This window comes from Denticeps clupeoides, chromosome 7 (genome assembly GCF_900700375.1).
Source record: "Denticeps clupeoides chromosome 7, fDenClu1.1, whole genome shotgun sequence".
Taxonomy (NCBI): domain Eukaryota; kingdom Metazoa; phylum Chordata; class Actinopteri; order Clupeiformes; family Denticipitidae; genus Denticeps; species Denticeps clupeoides.
Genome location: NC_041713.1, coordinates 5582085 through 5598291, shown reverse-complemented (window position 1 = coordinate 5598291; position 16207 = coordinate 5582085). Strand labels below are relative to the sequence as shown.

The 16207-nt window shown below is 46.7% G+C and overlaps 2 protein-coding genes across 2 annotated transcripts; one reads left to right on the top strand and one right to left on the bottom strand.

Annotated features, from left to right (window-relative positions):
- Positions 1–2387: 2387 nt before the first annotated feature.
- On the bottom strand, positions 2388–10899 carry ccnf (cyclin F). The gene is made up of 17 exons (XM_028986656.1): positions 10720–10899; positions 9192–9346; positions 8994–9100; positions 8843–8910; positions 8545–8741; positions 7852–7905; positions 7591–7695; positions 7410–7487; positions 7152–7303; positions 6904–7068; positions 5526–5649; positions 4878–5058; positions 4694–4781; positions 4471–4570; positions 4226–4353; positions 3958–4130; positions 2388–3725 (listed from the first exon to the last, which is right to left on the bottom strand). Exons 1-17 carry the CDS (start codon positions 10730–10732, stop codon positions 3328–3330), a joined length of 2286 nt encoding a protein of 761 aa, XP_028842489.1. The 5' UTR covers positions 10733–10899; the 3' UTR covers positions 2388–3327.
- A 3612-nt stretch (positions 10900–14511) lies between these two features.
- Positions 14512–15997, top strand: LOC114794651 (dexamethasone-induced Ras-related protein 1-like). Its single transcript, XM_028987344.1, has 2 exons — positions 14512–14939; positions 15169–15997. Exons 1-2 carry the CDS (start codon positions 14669–14671, stop codon positions 15693–15695), a joined length of 798 nt encoding a protein of 265 aa, XP_028843177.1. The 5' UTR covers positions 14512–14668; the 3' UTR covers positions 15696–15997.
- The last annotated feature ends 210 nt before the right edge of the window (positions 15998–16207 follow it).

Here is a 16207-nt window from a genome sequence, read left to right as displayed (position 1 = left end):
CTAAACATGACCCGCGCCGTCACGTCACGTCACGTCACGTCACCCGACTTCTTTCCTCGCGACAGAGCGCCGCTGGGGACCAGATGGGCGGGTGGGTCTTTGTAGCTGCCGTTCCCGGGTAACGCCGTCGAGACGCGCGTCGTGGGACGGCTGCCCGGTGTCCCAAGTGGTCGTGGAGTCACTGGTCCGAACGCTACTACTGGAACAAAGCAGCGTGTATTCCTCCGGGGAGACATCTCAGCGCAAGTCTGGTCATTTAACTCACGTCACCGAATAATAATTCTTCTGCTCCACATACAGTACAGGCCAATAATGTGTTTTCTTTATTTTCGTGACCATTTACGTTGGTAGATTCTCACTGAAGGCATCAAAACTATGAATGAACACATGTGGAGTTATGTACTTAACAAGAAGTGGAGACCTGGCCTCCACAGTCACCGGACCTGAACCCAGTCCAGATGGTTTGGGGTGAGCTGGACCAACAAGTGCTAAACACCTCTGGGAACTCCTTCAAGACTGTTGGAGAACCATTTCAGGTGACGACCTCTTGAAGCTCATCGAGAGAATGCCAAGAGTGTGCAAAGCAGTAATCAGAGCAAAGAAACTAGAATATAAAACATGTTTTCAGTTACTTCACCTTTTTTGTTAAGTACATAACTCCACATGTGTTCATTCATAGTTTTGATGCCTTCAGTAAGAGTCTACCAACGTAAATGGTCATGAAAATAAAGAAAAAATACATTGAGAAGGTGTGTCCAAACTTTTGGCCTGTACTGTTTACACTGCTCAAAAAATAAAGGGGACATAAAAATACATTTACATTTACAGGATTTATCAGACACCCTTATCCAGAGTGACTTACAATCAGTAGTTGCAGGGACAGTCCTCCTGGAGACACTCAGGGTTAAGTGTCTTGCTCAGGGACACAGTGGTAGTAAGTGGGATTTGAACCTGGGTCTTCTGGTTCATAGGCGAGTGTGTTACCCACTAGGCTCCTACCACCACTAGGAATGTTTTCAAACTACTCTGTTCTTTACATAGTTGTATGCATTGGGTGGTAGTAGTAGGGTTCGAATCCCACTTACTGCCATTGTGTCCCTGAGCAAGACACTTAACCCTAAGTTGCTCCAGGGGGACTGTCCCTGTAACTACTGATTGTAAGTCGCTCTGGATAAGGGCGTCTGATAAATGCTGTAAATGTAAATGCGTTGACAACCAAATCACACAAAAATGATCAAATCCAGACCATGGAGGTCATACTCAAAATTAAAGTGGAAAAGCACACTACAGGCAGATCTAATTTTGATGTAATGTCCTTAAAACAAGACAAAATGAGGCTCGGTAGTGTGTGTGTGTGGTCTCCATGTTTCTGTATGACCTCCCTACAATGCCTGGGCATGCTCCTGATGAGGTGGTGGATGGTCTCCAGAGGGATCTCCTCCCAGACCTGGACTAAAGCATCCGCCATCTCGTGTGTCTGTGGTGCGACGTGGCATTGTTGGATGGAGCGAGACATGAGGTCCCAGATGTGATAAATTGGATTCAAGTCTGGGGAGCGGGTGGCCCAATGCCTTCATCTTGCAGAAACTGCTGACACTCCAGCCACAGGGAACAGCACGACATGGGTGGAGGGACCCCAGGTGGGTACCGCGGCAGCTGTGGGTTGTGTGTTGCTGCGTGTGGGTAGTCCCTAAGTTGCTCCAGGGGGGGACTATCCATGTAACTACTGACCAAGTCGCTCTGGATAAAGGTGTCTGATTAAAAAAGTAGCAATAATTTCATTTTAATATCTAGAGATATTTACATTTACCATTCTAATATTACACGTTCATTTCCTTATGTCAGCGTCATAACGCATCATTTCCAGTGGCTGCTTCCTGTGGATTTAGTCAACATTGTGGTTCTTTGGAATCGTGGCAGTGAAACATGGCCAGCTCTCTGGAAGAGAAAGTAATATTCACTAAAGAAATTCAGCGCACATAATTGTAAATGTGTGAACTTCTTGAGAACACAAAAAAAAACCCCCACAGTAAAAGACTCTTCTTGTGTTTGTTTTAATGAGTAACAGCAATTCACTCATTCAACACACACACAAAAAAAAAAAAAAAAGACAGACAACCACAGAGCGACCCTAAGGCAGCTTTAACCAGAATTTTTGGGCATCAGCACATCTCATAGTTGGGATTCAAGTAAAATGGCTTTCACAGCTTCTCACATCTCCTATTTACACACAGCAGAAGAAGTGTTAAAAAAAAAAAAAAAAAGAAAAAAGAAAAGCTATTTACAGACACATCCCAACAGTGCAGTACATCAGCAATTTCAAACACGTTTAGTGTTCAGGATTCTTCTTGGCTCACGTACGTAGGAACCATGTTTACCGCGGCGGGAGGAAGGAATTAAACAGCCCAATGATTGTTCAAGCACAGCATTTAACATGTGGGGTTAAATGTGTCCATGTGGGGTTTTGCATTAAAAAGGAAGCATGGGAAAGTGCAGTCTAATTTCAGGCCAAACCTTTAATAAAAAAAAAAAAAATTTTAAACATATGCAAAGGGGAAAAAAAAAAAAAAAACCTAAGCTTTTGGCACAGTGGGACGCCCCTCAGCAAGCCTCAGAATCAGAAACCTCAGTCGTATTAGGAGGGCTGTGTTCAAATATTGACGCCCTTTTGTCTTCCTGACTATAGAAAATACCGTTGGAATAAAAACCTTATAGAAGATGGCTTCAAAATCAGTGTTTGGCAGATGGGTTTCATTTAAGAACTACACAGCGGGATTAGAACCCACACCTGCACAACGGCTGGCTCCACATGCGGCCCACGCTGTTCTTCGGAACCCGTGAAATGGTTAAAAGGGCAATCATACATTCCAGGTAATCAGCTGTTATGGTCGCCGAAGTAACAGCAGCACCACCTTACGTTGCGACAGATGAGAGATCTCCAACGACATAGCAGCACTCTTATAACGCCTCTCGGCCAATCACAGTGCCAGGTCATAACAAGCAGGCATACAGTTAATGGTCACAGCTGCTGGAGCAGTGCAGGCCATCGCTTTTAAAACCAGCAAAACGGCTGCAATTGCATTTTATAAGTATATATTTATATATATATATTTAAAATTCTGTCATTTATTTGGTATGTGCATGGATGGGAAAAAGATTTATATACATTTATATATATATATATATATATATATATATATATATATATGATTGTCCATTTCTCACAGCTGAAGTAGTTGATGTGTTGATTCCTGTTTAGTGATTTGGCCTGATGCAGCTGCTGCATCTGAGGGGAGATGTCGCTGGGCAGGACCGGTAGAAATTCTTTTACAGTCTAAGGAATGCCCCTCCCTCGCGTTCCCTCTCCTCACCGCTGTGTGCAGAGCCGTTCTTCCTCTTGACTTGCCGGGGGGCGGAGCCACGGGGGTGAAGCAGGAGGCGGAATCCAGGTGACGGGGAGGGATGAAGGCAGGGGCTGCTGCTCTGAACGGACGAGTAGCCGGAGCTGTGGCTGTCGAGGGCGTCGGTCGGGGTGGAAGGAGAGGAGTCTGGGCGGAGTCCCTCGGACCACGGGTGCCGTTTTTTGCTGCAGGTTTGTGCCTCCCCTTCCTTAGCTGCTGCACATTCTTCCTCGCTGAAGCTGTCCTCGCTGGACAAGGCACGACAGTGGAGCTGTCTCTCGGTAGGGTCTGCCTCCAACTCCAGGGTCACAGCCACGACTGAGGCTGCAATAGGAAATGTCAGGATTTTTAAGGACTGTAGATTATTAAATTGCACTAATTTATTAATTGACATTAATTCTACATTTTTTTTTCTCTAGGCATTAAAGTTGTTCCCCCCCCCCCCCCATTTGATAGGCTATTTGGATTTTTTGGACAACCTATTAATGAATGTGATAAAATTTCTTTACAAATTTCTAAATAGAAAAATTTTAAATCGAGGACTCAAACAACTCACTTTCTGTTTCCTTCTCCCCTTCGCTCTCCTGGTCCCCTTCATATCCAGAGCAGGATGAATCCAGGCTCCAGTCCAGAATGTCCCCCAGCAGCGTCTCCTCCTGACTGGACAGTTCTGCTGTGGGTGTGGCCAAAAAGGAGCCCCTGTGTGCCTGCATGCTGTCCTCTCTCCGTCTGAGACACACACACACACACACACACCATTATTTAAACCCACTGGTTTCAGTGAACAGGCAGAGAGAAAAGGTGCGGTGCCGGCCGTGGATTACCTCTTGCTGTGGCTGTGCGGTGAAGACAGGAAGGTGTGCGTTTCAGCTGCACCAGGACTCAGTGGCTCCACCTGGGGCTGCGTCTCAGAAACCTCCAGTACCTGACAGAGCTCCGCCCACCCCATCACCTGCAAATAAGAAACAGTCAGTCATCGAGCAGAGAAAAATATCAAAGTTAAAATATCAAAAAATAAAACAGTGGACAGCTCAGAAAACGGACGTCGGCGGAACGTAATGCAACTTACAGGATCTTTACTGATCTGATTGTACACGTCGTCTTCAAAACGCTGCTTCACTCCAGTCAGGGACACGTGTCTGTAATCTCTGGGAACATCCTGGCTAAAGCTGAGAGGGGTGAGGCAGAGAGCACTTATATATATATATATATATAGATAGATAGATAGATTCTCTACCCCTCTATTCCGTGAATAAAAGAGAAAAAAAAAAGTAATAAAAAAGGTCACCAACCATTTTACATAGAGCTTCACAGCACTGGGCACCAGCTCCTCCCTACCGAAGCCAGAATACTCCTCCATCTGCGAGGGCCAAAGTGGTACTGAGGGAGGGGGAGAGAACGAGAGGAGGCTGAAAGTTTTCCTGAATTCGGCTGCGGAGAGAGCTTGTGACCGGAAAACAGACCCCTCGCACTCACCGTAACGGTGCAGAGCCCGAATGAGCAGCAGAGCAGCACTGGCGAGGCGCGGGGCCGGAACCACGCTGAGGGCGGAGTAGAGCAGCGACAGCTCGCACACGTAGCTGAGCAGGTTCTCGCTTCGCCGCTCCAGCGGCAGGACGCACCGCAGCACTTCCGTGTAGTCGAGCAAGGTCGGGGTCTGATTTACACAGCAGGAGGACATAAGCGTTTTTAGGCCCAGTCCACGTGAAAAGGCTTTCTAGTTTCACTTGCGTCCACACGGGAGCGTTATCTGAAGCGTGTAAACCCCCTCTACACCTGCAAGTGGCGCTGCAACTCCCCGCTCTCATTGTTTGGCGTCTAGTTCGGTCAGCCATGACAGGCGCCCGGGGAGCAGTGTGTGGGGACGGCGATTCCAACAGACAACCTTCTGATTACGGGGCCGTAATCACGTACCGCTCTGCCACCCACACGAATACGCAGAACAGAGTAATACACCCTGGAACCAGTTTTTAGAAAATAATTGCTCTGGGGGTCCCCCCTGAAATACTGTCTCCGCGTGGACGCAAGGACAGATCAAAACGGGGCCCTTAGTATTTGTCCCCAACAGACTGGTAATATTTTTTCTATATACAAGTGGTTGGGCTTTTGAAACCGAACACCTACATGGATCTTGCCGCCCAGGACCGCGATGACCTCTCCCATCATCCGGACCAGGTCCTCGTACTGGTACGTGTTATCGGTCAGCCACACAGCCTCCCGGATGGTCAGGATGTCCTTACTCATGTACCTGTGAGAGAGATGAGTCTTATGAGGTAAATTACGGTCGTTCTGCTGCCGACTACTTTACACTGCAGGTCTGAAGAAGAATACATGGCAGCTTCAGCCGGGTTAAATGAGGCTCTGTATCCTCACTGAGGAGTGAAATCTCTTTCCTCTGGAGTGTGAAAGCTCAAAAGCACGCCGCTACATAACCTACTATTATGTAGGTTTTCCAGGCACATAGGGGTCACACAGTTATCCTCAATAGAAGACAGAACCCAATTGAAATTATAATAAAACTGATATTTAAATGTAGAACCCTTATCAATCATGTGAAGCTGTTCAAATGTTTCAGCTCATAAAAATGTCTTTTTCCTTTTTCAACAAGGGTTTGTATCTAGAATCCAGTTGGCATTCACTGAAGTACAGCAGGAGGAAGCAGGGCGGTCGCCGCACTGTATCTGCTAAGGGGGTTTGTGAAAAAAATAAATAAATAGGGTCTCTTGGACACATGGCGTGAGCTGTGAGAGGTGCGTGGGGTTTGTGTGCAAAAAGTTATTTCTTTCATTTTAATTTATTTACATATTAGGAATATTTTGCATGTGTTATTTTGTGAATATTTTTTTATGTTCTTTTAATACTGTATATTGTAGAGAGAGGTGCAGAAAGACACGATGTTCTGACACGATCTTGCTTTTTGTACAGAATACACTTTGCACAGAAAATCTCTTGGGTGTCAGCTCATCATTTGCGGTTCAAGAAACGAAATCAAAAAGTTACACAACGCAGTAGAACCGCTACACTATGATGACTTTCACCTTGATATTTTAGCGCGGATGTATACCTAGCCGAATTGCACTGTAGAATTACTGATAACGAGTCTTCGAACTGTGAAATTACCACATCAAACGTGACGTGCTAACATGGATGCAGCTATTTAACTGAATAAACAGTTGGTAAACACAAGTACATCTTATTGAACATAATTTATTTTCATCACCAATTATCATAGTAGAACAGCTTTCTCAAGCAGTTTGTGATGCATTTTGGAAACAGGAGATGAGCCCCTGGTCTAATGCGCCACCTGGCTTGAGAAACCCGTTCTCAAAGACTTACTTTTAGTCATTATTTGGATAGCACACATATTCTGAATGGCTTCGGCAGAATTCAACTGAGACATTTTAATCTAGATTAATTTTCCTTACGCTATATTAATCTAGATTAAGAAAATTAATCTATGCCCATATCGATCGATTGATCGAGAGAGAGAGAGAGAGCTGACCTGGTGCACACAACCATACAGGCAATGCCAAGCAGCTGCAGTCGTGCTTTGGGGACGGCGCGCTGGGCCAAGTAACGGTCAACGCAGGCCACGGTCACGTGCAGGGTCAGGCTGGAGAAGTCCTTCATGGTGGCCACTTCCACCAACCAGTCCACCAGGATGTACCTTGAAAAGACACGCCCACATGAGGGAGGGGCATGTGCATGGAAAACACCGCTACAGGTCAGGGAGGAGAAGGGACTTCTTACCTCATGGTGTCGTTGAGGCCCCGCCTCACCAGGTCTTCGGGACACGTCCACGGCGAAGGGCAAGACCGGAACAGCTGGGCTACGAGGTCGGCACACACACGTGGCACCAATCCCAGTGGGTTTCCACTGACACACGCCTTTGCCAGAGTCAGCTGGGAGATGAACACACACACGTCAGAGCAGGAAAGACCCGGCTCATCAGATCCTCTTCGCTCGAGGTCCAGCAAACAAGCAGGCCGCAGCTTTTCCAGAACTTACCTGCGCCTGCCAGCATCCCTTCGCGGCGTAATCTCGGAGCGTACGTATACACTGAAGGTACCTGCCTGGATCTGCCGTCTACACACACACACACACACACACACACACACACCGCGCATCAAGAGCTGTGTCTACGCGGTGGGAACAGTGCAACTAGTGATGTGACGGTGCGAAGACGTACCGCTCCTCGCAGCTTGTGTTCCCACAGCAGGTAGGAGCTCTGGACCGAGCCGGAGAGGGCGCTCGCTTCCAGCATTTCCATGGCCTCCGCGCGCTTCTCTTCTTCCTGCACGGAACCGCGCGGCATTAAAACAGTTGAAAATCGCGCGGTACCGAAGCGGTACACCTTTGAGGGTAATGTCAGGCGGGGAGAAAAGTAGCTCCAACCTCCACCACGTCAGTTTCAATTTCAGATGCACACGACAATACACAAAACACTCACGTCAAAGAGGTGCAAGACTCTGGCAAGGCAGTGCAGAAGAGCGCCTTTCCTCTCCTTTTAAAAAAATAAATAAATAAAAATTAATAATTCTGCATATGATAGACAAATTGTTACCTTCAAACACTGACCAACACGTTGGACTATTTAATTCAAACCCTACTTGCACCTATCGGACCCTTTTCCCTAACAAATCAAAGGTCCTGCTTTTATATCGATCTTGTTGGTCCCCTAATACCGTATCTGAAGTCTCCTTCCGAAATTCAGCCTCGGTGCAGAATTACAGCCCCTTTTATCCAGTCCCATAACGAGATTTCCCCAGGAAGCGCCGTTTCTGTGCTTTAATGAGGAGGATGGCGGCCTATAGAAGTATTCACAGAAATTACACCAACAACACCGTATTAACATCTCGTATTAATGTTAAATAAGCTCACAAAGTGAACATTTCGTGTCAGGGGTCCTTTGACAGCAACCCTGCTCCGCCACCCCTCCTTACTGACATGCTGCGGGAGGTAGTAGCCTAGTGGGTAACACACTCGCCTTTGAACCGGAAGACCCAGGTTCAAACCCCACTTACTACCATTGTGTCCCTGAGCAAGTCACTTAACCCCGAGTGTCTCCAGGGGGGGACTGTCCCTGTAACTACTGATTGGGCGTCTGGTACATGCTGTAAATGTAAATGCCACGCACACTCACCGTATTCGCGTCGCACTCGGCTCGGAGCTGCTCGTACACGACGGCCTTGCAGCAGCCACCGGAGGGCGACCAGGGCGGCCGGATGAAAAGCCACATAAAAGGGTCGGCCGTGGGCGGCCTCGCGCTCTCGGCCAGGCTGAAGAAACGCGACGCCTGCCGGCCACAGACGTCCGCCCGGCCCTCGTCGCTCAGAGACGCTGGATCGAGATCAGGCACGACAGAAGCCAAAAAAATAAAAAATAAAAATCACGTCACCGGCCAACGAGAGAAACGGGACGGTGGCGCCGCGACAACTTACGTCCTTCGTTGTACAGGTAAGCAATGCCGAGTTTCACCGCCGCTTCGAAATTTCCCCTTTCCGCAGCCCTGCAGACACGCATAAACATACGAATGAAACACACTGCACGCAGGCACCAGGGTTCGATAGACGTTCGCACACAAACGCGCACCTCTCAAAGAGCCAGATGCTGTCCGGTGACGGCCAGCGGTCGCGGAAGCTCACCCGGGCCCACACGCTGGGACGACTGTCGACCAGGTCCCGCAACTGGGAATGTACCTGCAGGAGAGCAGACAGTTGAAGAAAACCAGCAATCCAGCGTGTGTGCGTGTGTGTGTGTGTGTGCGTGTGTGTGTGTGTGCGCTCTCACCGCTCGTACGGACAGTAGGTCCTCAGCTGAAAGCCACTTGAGCACACACACGACGACCTCCTCGGGCAGCGACAGCAGGGTCAGGGTGGGCGTCCTCTTCTTCACCCGCTTGCGGGTGGGCAAGGAGAAGCACTTAGAGCAGCGGCAGTGGTGAACTGGAACGGGGAAGCACGTCACGGCAGCGCCATTAGATCTCCAGATGTCGGGTTTTTATTCGCAAACCACATGATCCCCAACCCAAGGACACGCATACACACGTACCGAATACGCACTCACCCCCCCACACACCTGCTTCGTACCCCCCCGGGTGTGAACTGGTGGGTCTGTGTGCGCGCCTAGTAGCCTAGTGGGTAAGACACTCGCCTATGAACCAGAAGACCCAGGTTCAAATCCCACTTACTACCATTGTGTCCCTGAGCAAGACACTTAACCCTAAGTTGCTCCAGGGGGGGGACTGTCCCTGTAACTACTGATTGTAAGATGCTCTGGATAAGTGACGACTTATGATCGTTTATGTGGTATTTTGGCCACCGCCCCTTTTCCCCCTCCCCTGTAGCAATAGACTTACTTTATATGTGATTATGCTGTTGAGGTGTTTTTTTTTTTTTTTTTTAAACGGTTCCCACAATGCACTCCCAATTGGAGTACAATCTTTGGGTTGTCTTTTTTTTTTTGTCCCCCTACTCTATCCTAATGTGTATCCTGCTCCGTTTCTGACCTTTCCCACATTTACATTTACAGCATTTATCAGACGCCCTTATCCAGAGCGACTTACAATCAGTAGTTACAGTGACAGTCCCCCTGGAGCAACTTAGGGTTAAGTGTCTTGCTCAGGGACACAATGGTAGTAAGTGGGATTCGAACCCGGGTCTTCTGGTTCATAGGTGAGTGTGTTCAATTACCACCCTATATTTCCCCCCTATCTTCCTGACCTGTCCACCCCCCATTGTACTGTGCTGAGTTTATGTATAGTCGGGTTGATGGCCAAATTTCAGTAGTGCTTTTTGTAGTATTTTTGACATGGGTCGTTGCAACAGCAATAAAGGGTTTCATCAACCAACCAACATGTTGATTGGTAGATCGCCTATAGCCATAACGCACGCGCCACAAGTGTCAAGTAGAACCGATTTCACGTTCTGAAAGATGTTTAAACCCCCGCTGACAGGCGCCGAGGCGACTTGATCGAATCAGCGCCTAACTTTCCCTCCTCGGGGAAGCAGCTCGTGTCGGGCGTGGTGCGTAAGTTGGATCGGCGACCGCAAAACGCCGGTTCAAATACTCGCAGGTCGTAGGCCGACTAGACCGGAAAGATATAAATACGGTGTAAACTAATTCATCACGAAATAAAGCTGGAAACCAGAGTAGTGAGCGCTAAGATCATAATCCTGCGCAAGGAAAGTCAGATACCCCAAAACTGACGAGGCACTTGGTTCTTAACCTTTATATAGATATATATCGACATTTATTTCGATATATAAAATGATATGGGTAAACAAGAAATTATGAAGAACATGCAACTACTACTCACCGCCCGCCTTCATCTCCAGCTGACGCGGCTAACAGCGTTCCGAGAACCGTGAGAATGTGTACAAGGTGGCTGGTGGGAAGCGATCGGTTGCCTTCTTACAGGGTGAAGTTAATAATAATAATTATTATTATTTGTGATGTCTAATTAGCCCGGCGTAGGTTAGCGCCGCGCTGCCGCCGCTTCAACTTCGTGGGTTTAACTCAAATTTGAGGGCCCTCCCCCCTCAATGCCGCTTAGCACCGTTTAAACACGAGCGTCGCACTCTGATTGGTCGAGACGCCACCCCGCACATTGTTGCCGACGCGGCCGTTTCATTCGCCGGCGCCAAGGCGGCGGCCTCTGATTCGTCGAAGGACCCGAGGGGCTTGAGTTCGGGCTGTGGATTGGATAAAAGGATGCCATTTCGAATTACGCAGTAGGCCACGTGATCGGCGGCGAATTTGACTCATGGGTAATGTAGTAAAAAGGAGAGAGGTGGCAGATGTTTTTTAAAAAGTACGTTTTAAAAAGACAGTAGACCGTTTTCAACGACGACCGACTACCACAGGTCTGCCAATATAGTTTTATAGTTACTAATTTCTATAGAAATACAAGAATAGGCTTTTTTGTAAAAAAAATATATATATTTGTAACCAAATATACACACTATATGAAACAAATCTACAGTAGTCCATGATTTAAAAAATTACAGATACCTTATTCAAAGTGTTCTGTGGTATCGCATTGGGGTAACAAACTCAGTGATATACAATTCACTGTTTTTTTTTTTACTAGAAATGTATTTATGGATTTTTAAAAATAGGAAGAACTTTAAAAGAAAGTGAAAGTGAAATGATTGTCATTGTGAAACACTGCAGCACAGCACATGGTGACACAACTAAATGTGTCCTCTGCATTTAACCCATCACCCTCACTTTTACAGACACCACAATGATGAATCCATACATTACAATCTAAGCGTCATCTGCATATTTCATCTGCACTGCCTATTAATTTGGGACTCGATGTACAATATAATTACTTGAATACTTTTATGTTTATTATTATACCATCGTACCCACAATCCTGGGAGAAAAGCTAGAGTGTTGATCAGCAGAACTCGGATCAACATGGGAAAAACTAAGGAGCTGGTGTTAGACCTCAGCAGGCACAATCATCTTCTGCACTGCAATTACTGCTGATCTACTGTCTGGACAATAGGGCTGTGATGAACTACAGGTACTTGGTGTTCATCTAAACAAAAAACTGGACTATAACACAAATTCTCTCTACAAAAAAAGTACAGAGCATGATGTACCTGCTGAGGTATTTTGGAGTGCAGGGGTCACTTCTGAGGACATTTTATTACTTTGTGGTGGCATCAGTCATCTGTTGGTGTAGCAGCATCTCTGCTGGGGACAGAAAGAGACTGAACAGACTGATCCAGAGGATCCCTGTTGTAGAACATATCCCAACCCACGCAGGGGACCCAGACAGCACTGAGCACTTATCTTTATACACTCACACTCAGTGTTTATTAGTTATGTTGCAGTACAGTTCATTCATTCATTTTTAAGGTAGGAAAGGCTTTATTATTTCTATTTTAAGATAAGATTTATTAGTCCCATAAGTTGGAAATTTACATTGTCACGTCAGGAATTGGACGGTACAAGATAAGAGCAGTACAGCAAAAAACAATAGCACAGACACTAGGCCGACTATATAGTATAAGATTCAATATAAGTATGCAAATAAATAGTCCTAGAATAGAAAAAAAAACAGTGAATGTGAGTTGTAAAAATTTTAAATATGTCGGTATATACATAAAAGATATATTTGTGAGATTTTACATGGGTACAGAGCGGGTAGATATACACATATTGCACCTAATTGAAATGGAGGTGGTGTACTGGATGTATATGTTTGTGTGGTCAGCTGTTGTAGAGCCTGACAGCGGTTGGCAGGAAAGACCTTCCGAATTTTTGCTCCTGCAGTGTCAGACTGGTGGCAGATGTGGTTTGTTTTGAGCTCCGCCCTTCTGTGTGCACTGTGCTGTTGCTTGGGGCTCTCTGGACAGGTGGTCACCATCCATGGCGCAGAATTTTGACCTTTTACACACCTGTCACTCTGTCAACTGAAGCCATCCCGGTGCGCCTCGCCTTGTAAATTAAATTCTCTTGTGACTGTTATGTAACTGGCTAAACTAAACATGTAAAAAAAGCATCACCTAAACGCAGAGAAGGCCACATCTGTCTGTATTTTTTTTCAGCCTCTCTTCAGTTTCATATTTCTTATCTCTTGCTTTATGCATCATATTTGCTTGTGCCATAATTAAATAAACACATGTACACTTTTCCACAGTAAATAAACTACCCGCAATTTCATGCTCAAGATCATTCCATGCTTTGGATAGGTTTGCTCATTTTGAATAGCTCAAATGCTTTAATAGCATTTAAGATGATTGCTTTTCCTGCCACTGCACACTTTTGGTTTTGAAACATGCATGGTGCTGTCCACTAAAATGAAAGTGAAACACTGCAGCACAGCACACAGCGAAATGTGTCCACTGCTTTTAACCATCACCCTTGGTGAGCAGTGGGCAGCCATGACAGGCGCCCGGGGGGGTTGTGTGTGGGGACGGTGCTTTGCTCAGTGGCACCTTGGTGGATCAGGTTTCGAACCTGATGCAGATCTCTGCTTGTACTGGAGTAACCCCATTTCGGACCGGATCGTGACATCCTGCACATTTTGCACGTTTGTCTTGTCTTGTGTGTCCGGTTTGAAATATCCAACATATCCACTCACAAGCATACTACATGATGTTGTCATGTAGTATGTCCTGTTTGACCTGTTCATTGTACAGAAAAGTTCTACTTTTCTCCTGTAGAGCATAACCGGTGCAGTATTTAAGCATTAGTTAGTATAGTTTAGTGTGTATATACCCATATATTTTTCTTATATGATTGCACTGTGGGGGGGTCTGTGTAAAACATTATATATAATTATATACATTATATATATACTGTGTATACCATTGTACTGACAATAAACCAACCTTGACTCTTGAATCTTGAACCACCTCTGTACTTAACCACCTCATTCACTGGACAAAGACAAATTTATTCCTGCAACACAGTAGGTGATCAAATAATCACATGAATATTTCAATGACTCAATGACTGGTCCAAACTCAGATTTATTGTTTGCTATTGTTTCCAGTATGTGCTGCCATTATAACTCACAGACTTGGGTGTGCCTTTTGGTCCAGAAACGGGCACAACTTTACATTTCTGTCTCCTCGGGTCTTAGCTGTGTGGCTTGATATCTTACAGCAGGCCCCACTGTAATGAAACATTTTTACTGACAGAATCCGAATCAACATCCATGTGCTTTTCGACATGATGTTCACATGAACAAAAGCAGGATTTCGTCACAAGGGGGCGCCACAACTGTTAAAACTCCTATCGATCGAATCACGTTTCTTTCACTTTTAATACCTGGAACTATAAACGCACCCTTTCAAATTCTCCATTCACTTTCGGGCTTTTAGGAAAGCATCAAAATGCTAAAAAAATACATAATATTTCCTTTCGCATCTTTTTGGACACTTAATGACATTTAATGACATTTCAGAAAATAAACGAGGCTTTAAACATTCGTGGAAAAAAAAACATTTTTTTCTCGATCCTCCACACACGTTTTACGCATATTACGCAATCCTGGTAAATTCACACACTCACACAGCAAATACTCAGTAGTTCATACTGTTCTGCGGACACCAGTTAGGAGCCGGTTCACACGGCGACAGGCGACCTGACGCGCGCTGTCCCCGCTCCTGACTGGTGCGTAATGGGTGACGCGCTGGAAAGGAGTGGCCGCGTTCCGTATAAATTCTGCCCGGGATCGGCTGGGTACAACGCGGGACCGATTTGTGCCGATAGTCTCCCACGCTTTCAGGCAGCTCGCAGTCATGATTAAGAAGCTCTCGCCGTCGGAAAACGAGCTGGACATCCCGGCCAAGAACTGCTACAGGATGGTGGTCCTGGGCTCCACCAAAGTCGGGAAGACGGCGATCATCTCGCGGTTCCTCAACGAGCGCTTCGAGGACCAGTACACGCCGACCATCGAGGACTTCCACAGGAAATTCTACATCATACGGGGAGAGGTCTACCAGCTGGACGTCCTGGACACGTCCGGCAACCACCCGTTCCCCGCGATGCGCAGACTCTCCATCCTCACAGGTACCCAACCTGCCCAAAAAAGTTCTCGGGTTTTTTCCCTTTGAGACACAAACCTGAGCGATGAAGTCGTTTGCTTTGCTCTGCCTTGGGTTTGAGTCTTATATCCATAACATTTATGTATTTGTGTATAAAAGTGTCTGCCGTCAACCCGAGAATTTCATAGAATTCATGGAGCGAAAAGGTTTTCAAGAACCACTTCATACGACTAAACCAACAACTTTTTTTTCAGGTGACGTGTTTGTTCTGGTCTTCAGCCTGGACAACCGAGACTCCTTCCTGGAGGTGCAGCGGCTCAAGAAGCAGATCCTTGAGACCAAATCCTGCCTGAAAAGCAAGACCAAGGAGAACGTGGACGTCCCCTTGGTCGTCTGTGGGAACAAGTGTGACCGCGAGTTCTACCGGGAGGTCAAAGAGGAGGAGATCCAGCAGCTGGTCACCGGCGACGAGCCCTGCCCCTACTTTGAGATCTCTGTCAAAAGGAATATTAATGTGGACCGAATGTTCCACCGACTTTTCGCCGCGGCCAAACTGCCCACCGAAATGAGCCCCGACGGCCACGCCAAAGTGTCCCTGCACCACAGCGACGTGCTGCACCGGAAGTCTTTGAGAAATAAGAAATTCAAGGACGGCGACGCCTACGGGATCGTGGCTCCTTTCGCCCGCCGGCCCAGCGTGCAGAGTGACCTGATGTACATCAGGGAGAAGGCCGTCGGCGGGGGACAGGGAAGGGACAAAGAGCGCTGTGTGATCTGCTGAGACTGTGCCGAAAAGAGGACTTGCGAGGTCCTCGGGCCGCAGATGCCCCCAGACCCACTGGCCCGACTCGGTGGTCAGTGCTGCTGTGGGCGACTGAGACGGAGAGACGTTCCTCCATGCACATTGCGATGGGAGGAGAGAACATAATGAATCCACAACGTGGAGACTTAAAGCAACATGTTTACAGTTTGCTGTAGAAGTAGCTCATTTATAGATGACTCGAATGTTTTTTTGTCCTTGAATAAATGTGAACCTATGTGAGCCTGTACAGTTTATTTATTGACACACGTCGGTGTTTACAGTTCCTCAAAGTTGGAATAAAAATCATTCACCAAAGGTGATTTGTGTTCTATTTCATTTACATTACATTTGCAGCATTTATCACAGGGACAGTCCCCCCCTGGAGCAACTCAGGGTTAAGTGTCTTGCTCAGGGACACACTGTGGGAATTGAACCTGGGTCTTCTGGTTCATAGGCGAGTGTGTTACGCACTAGGCTACTACCACCCTTCA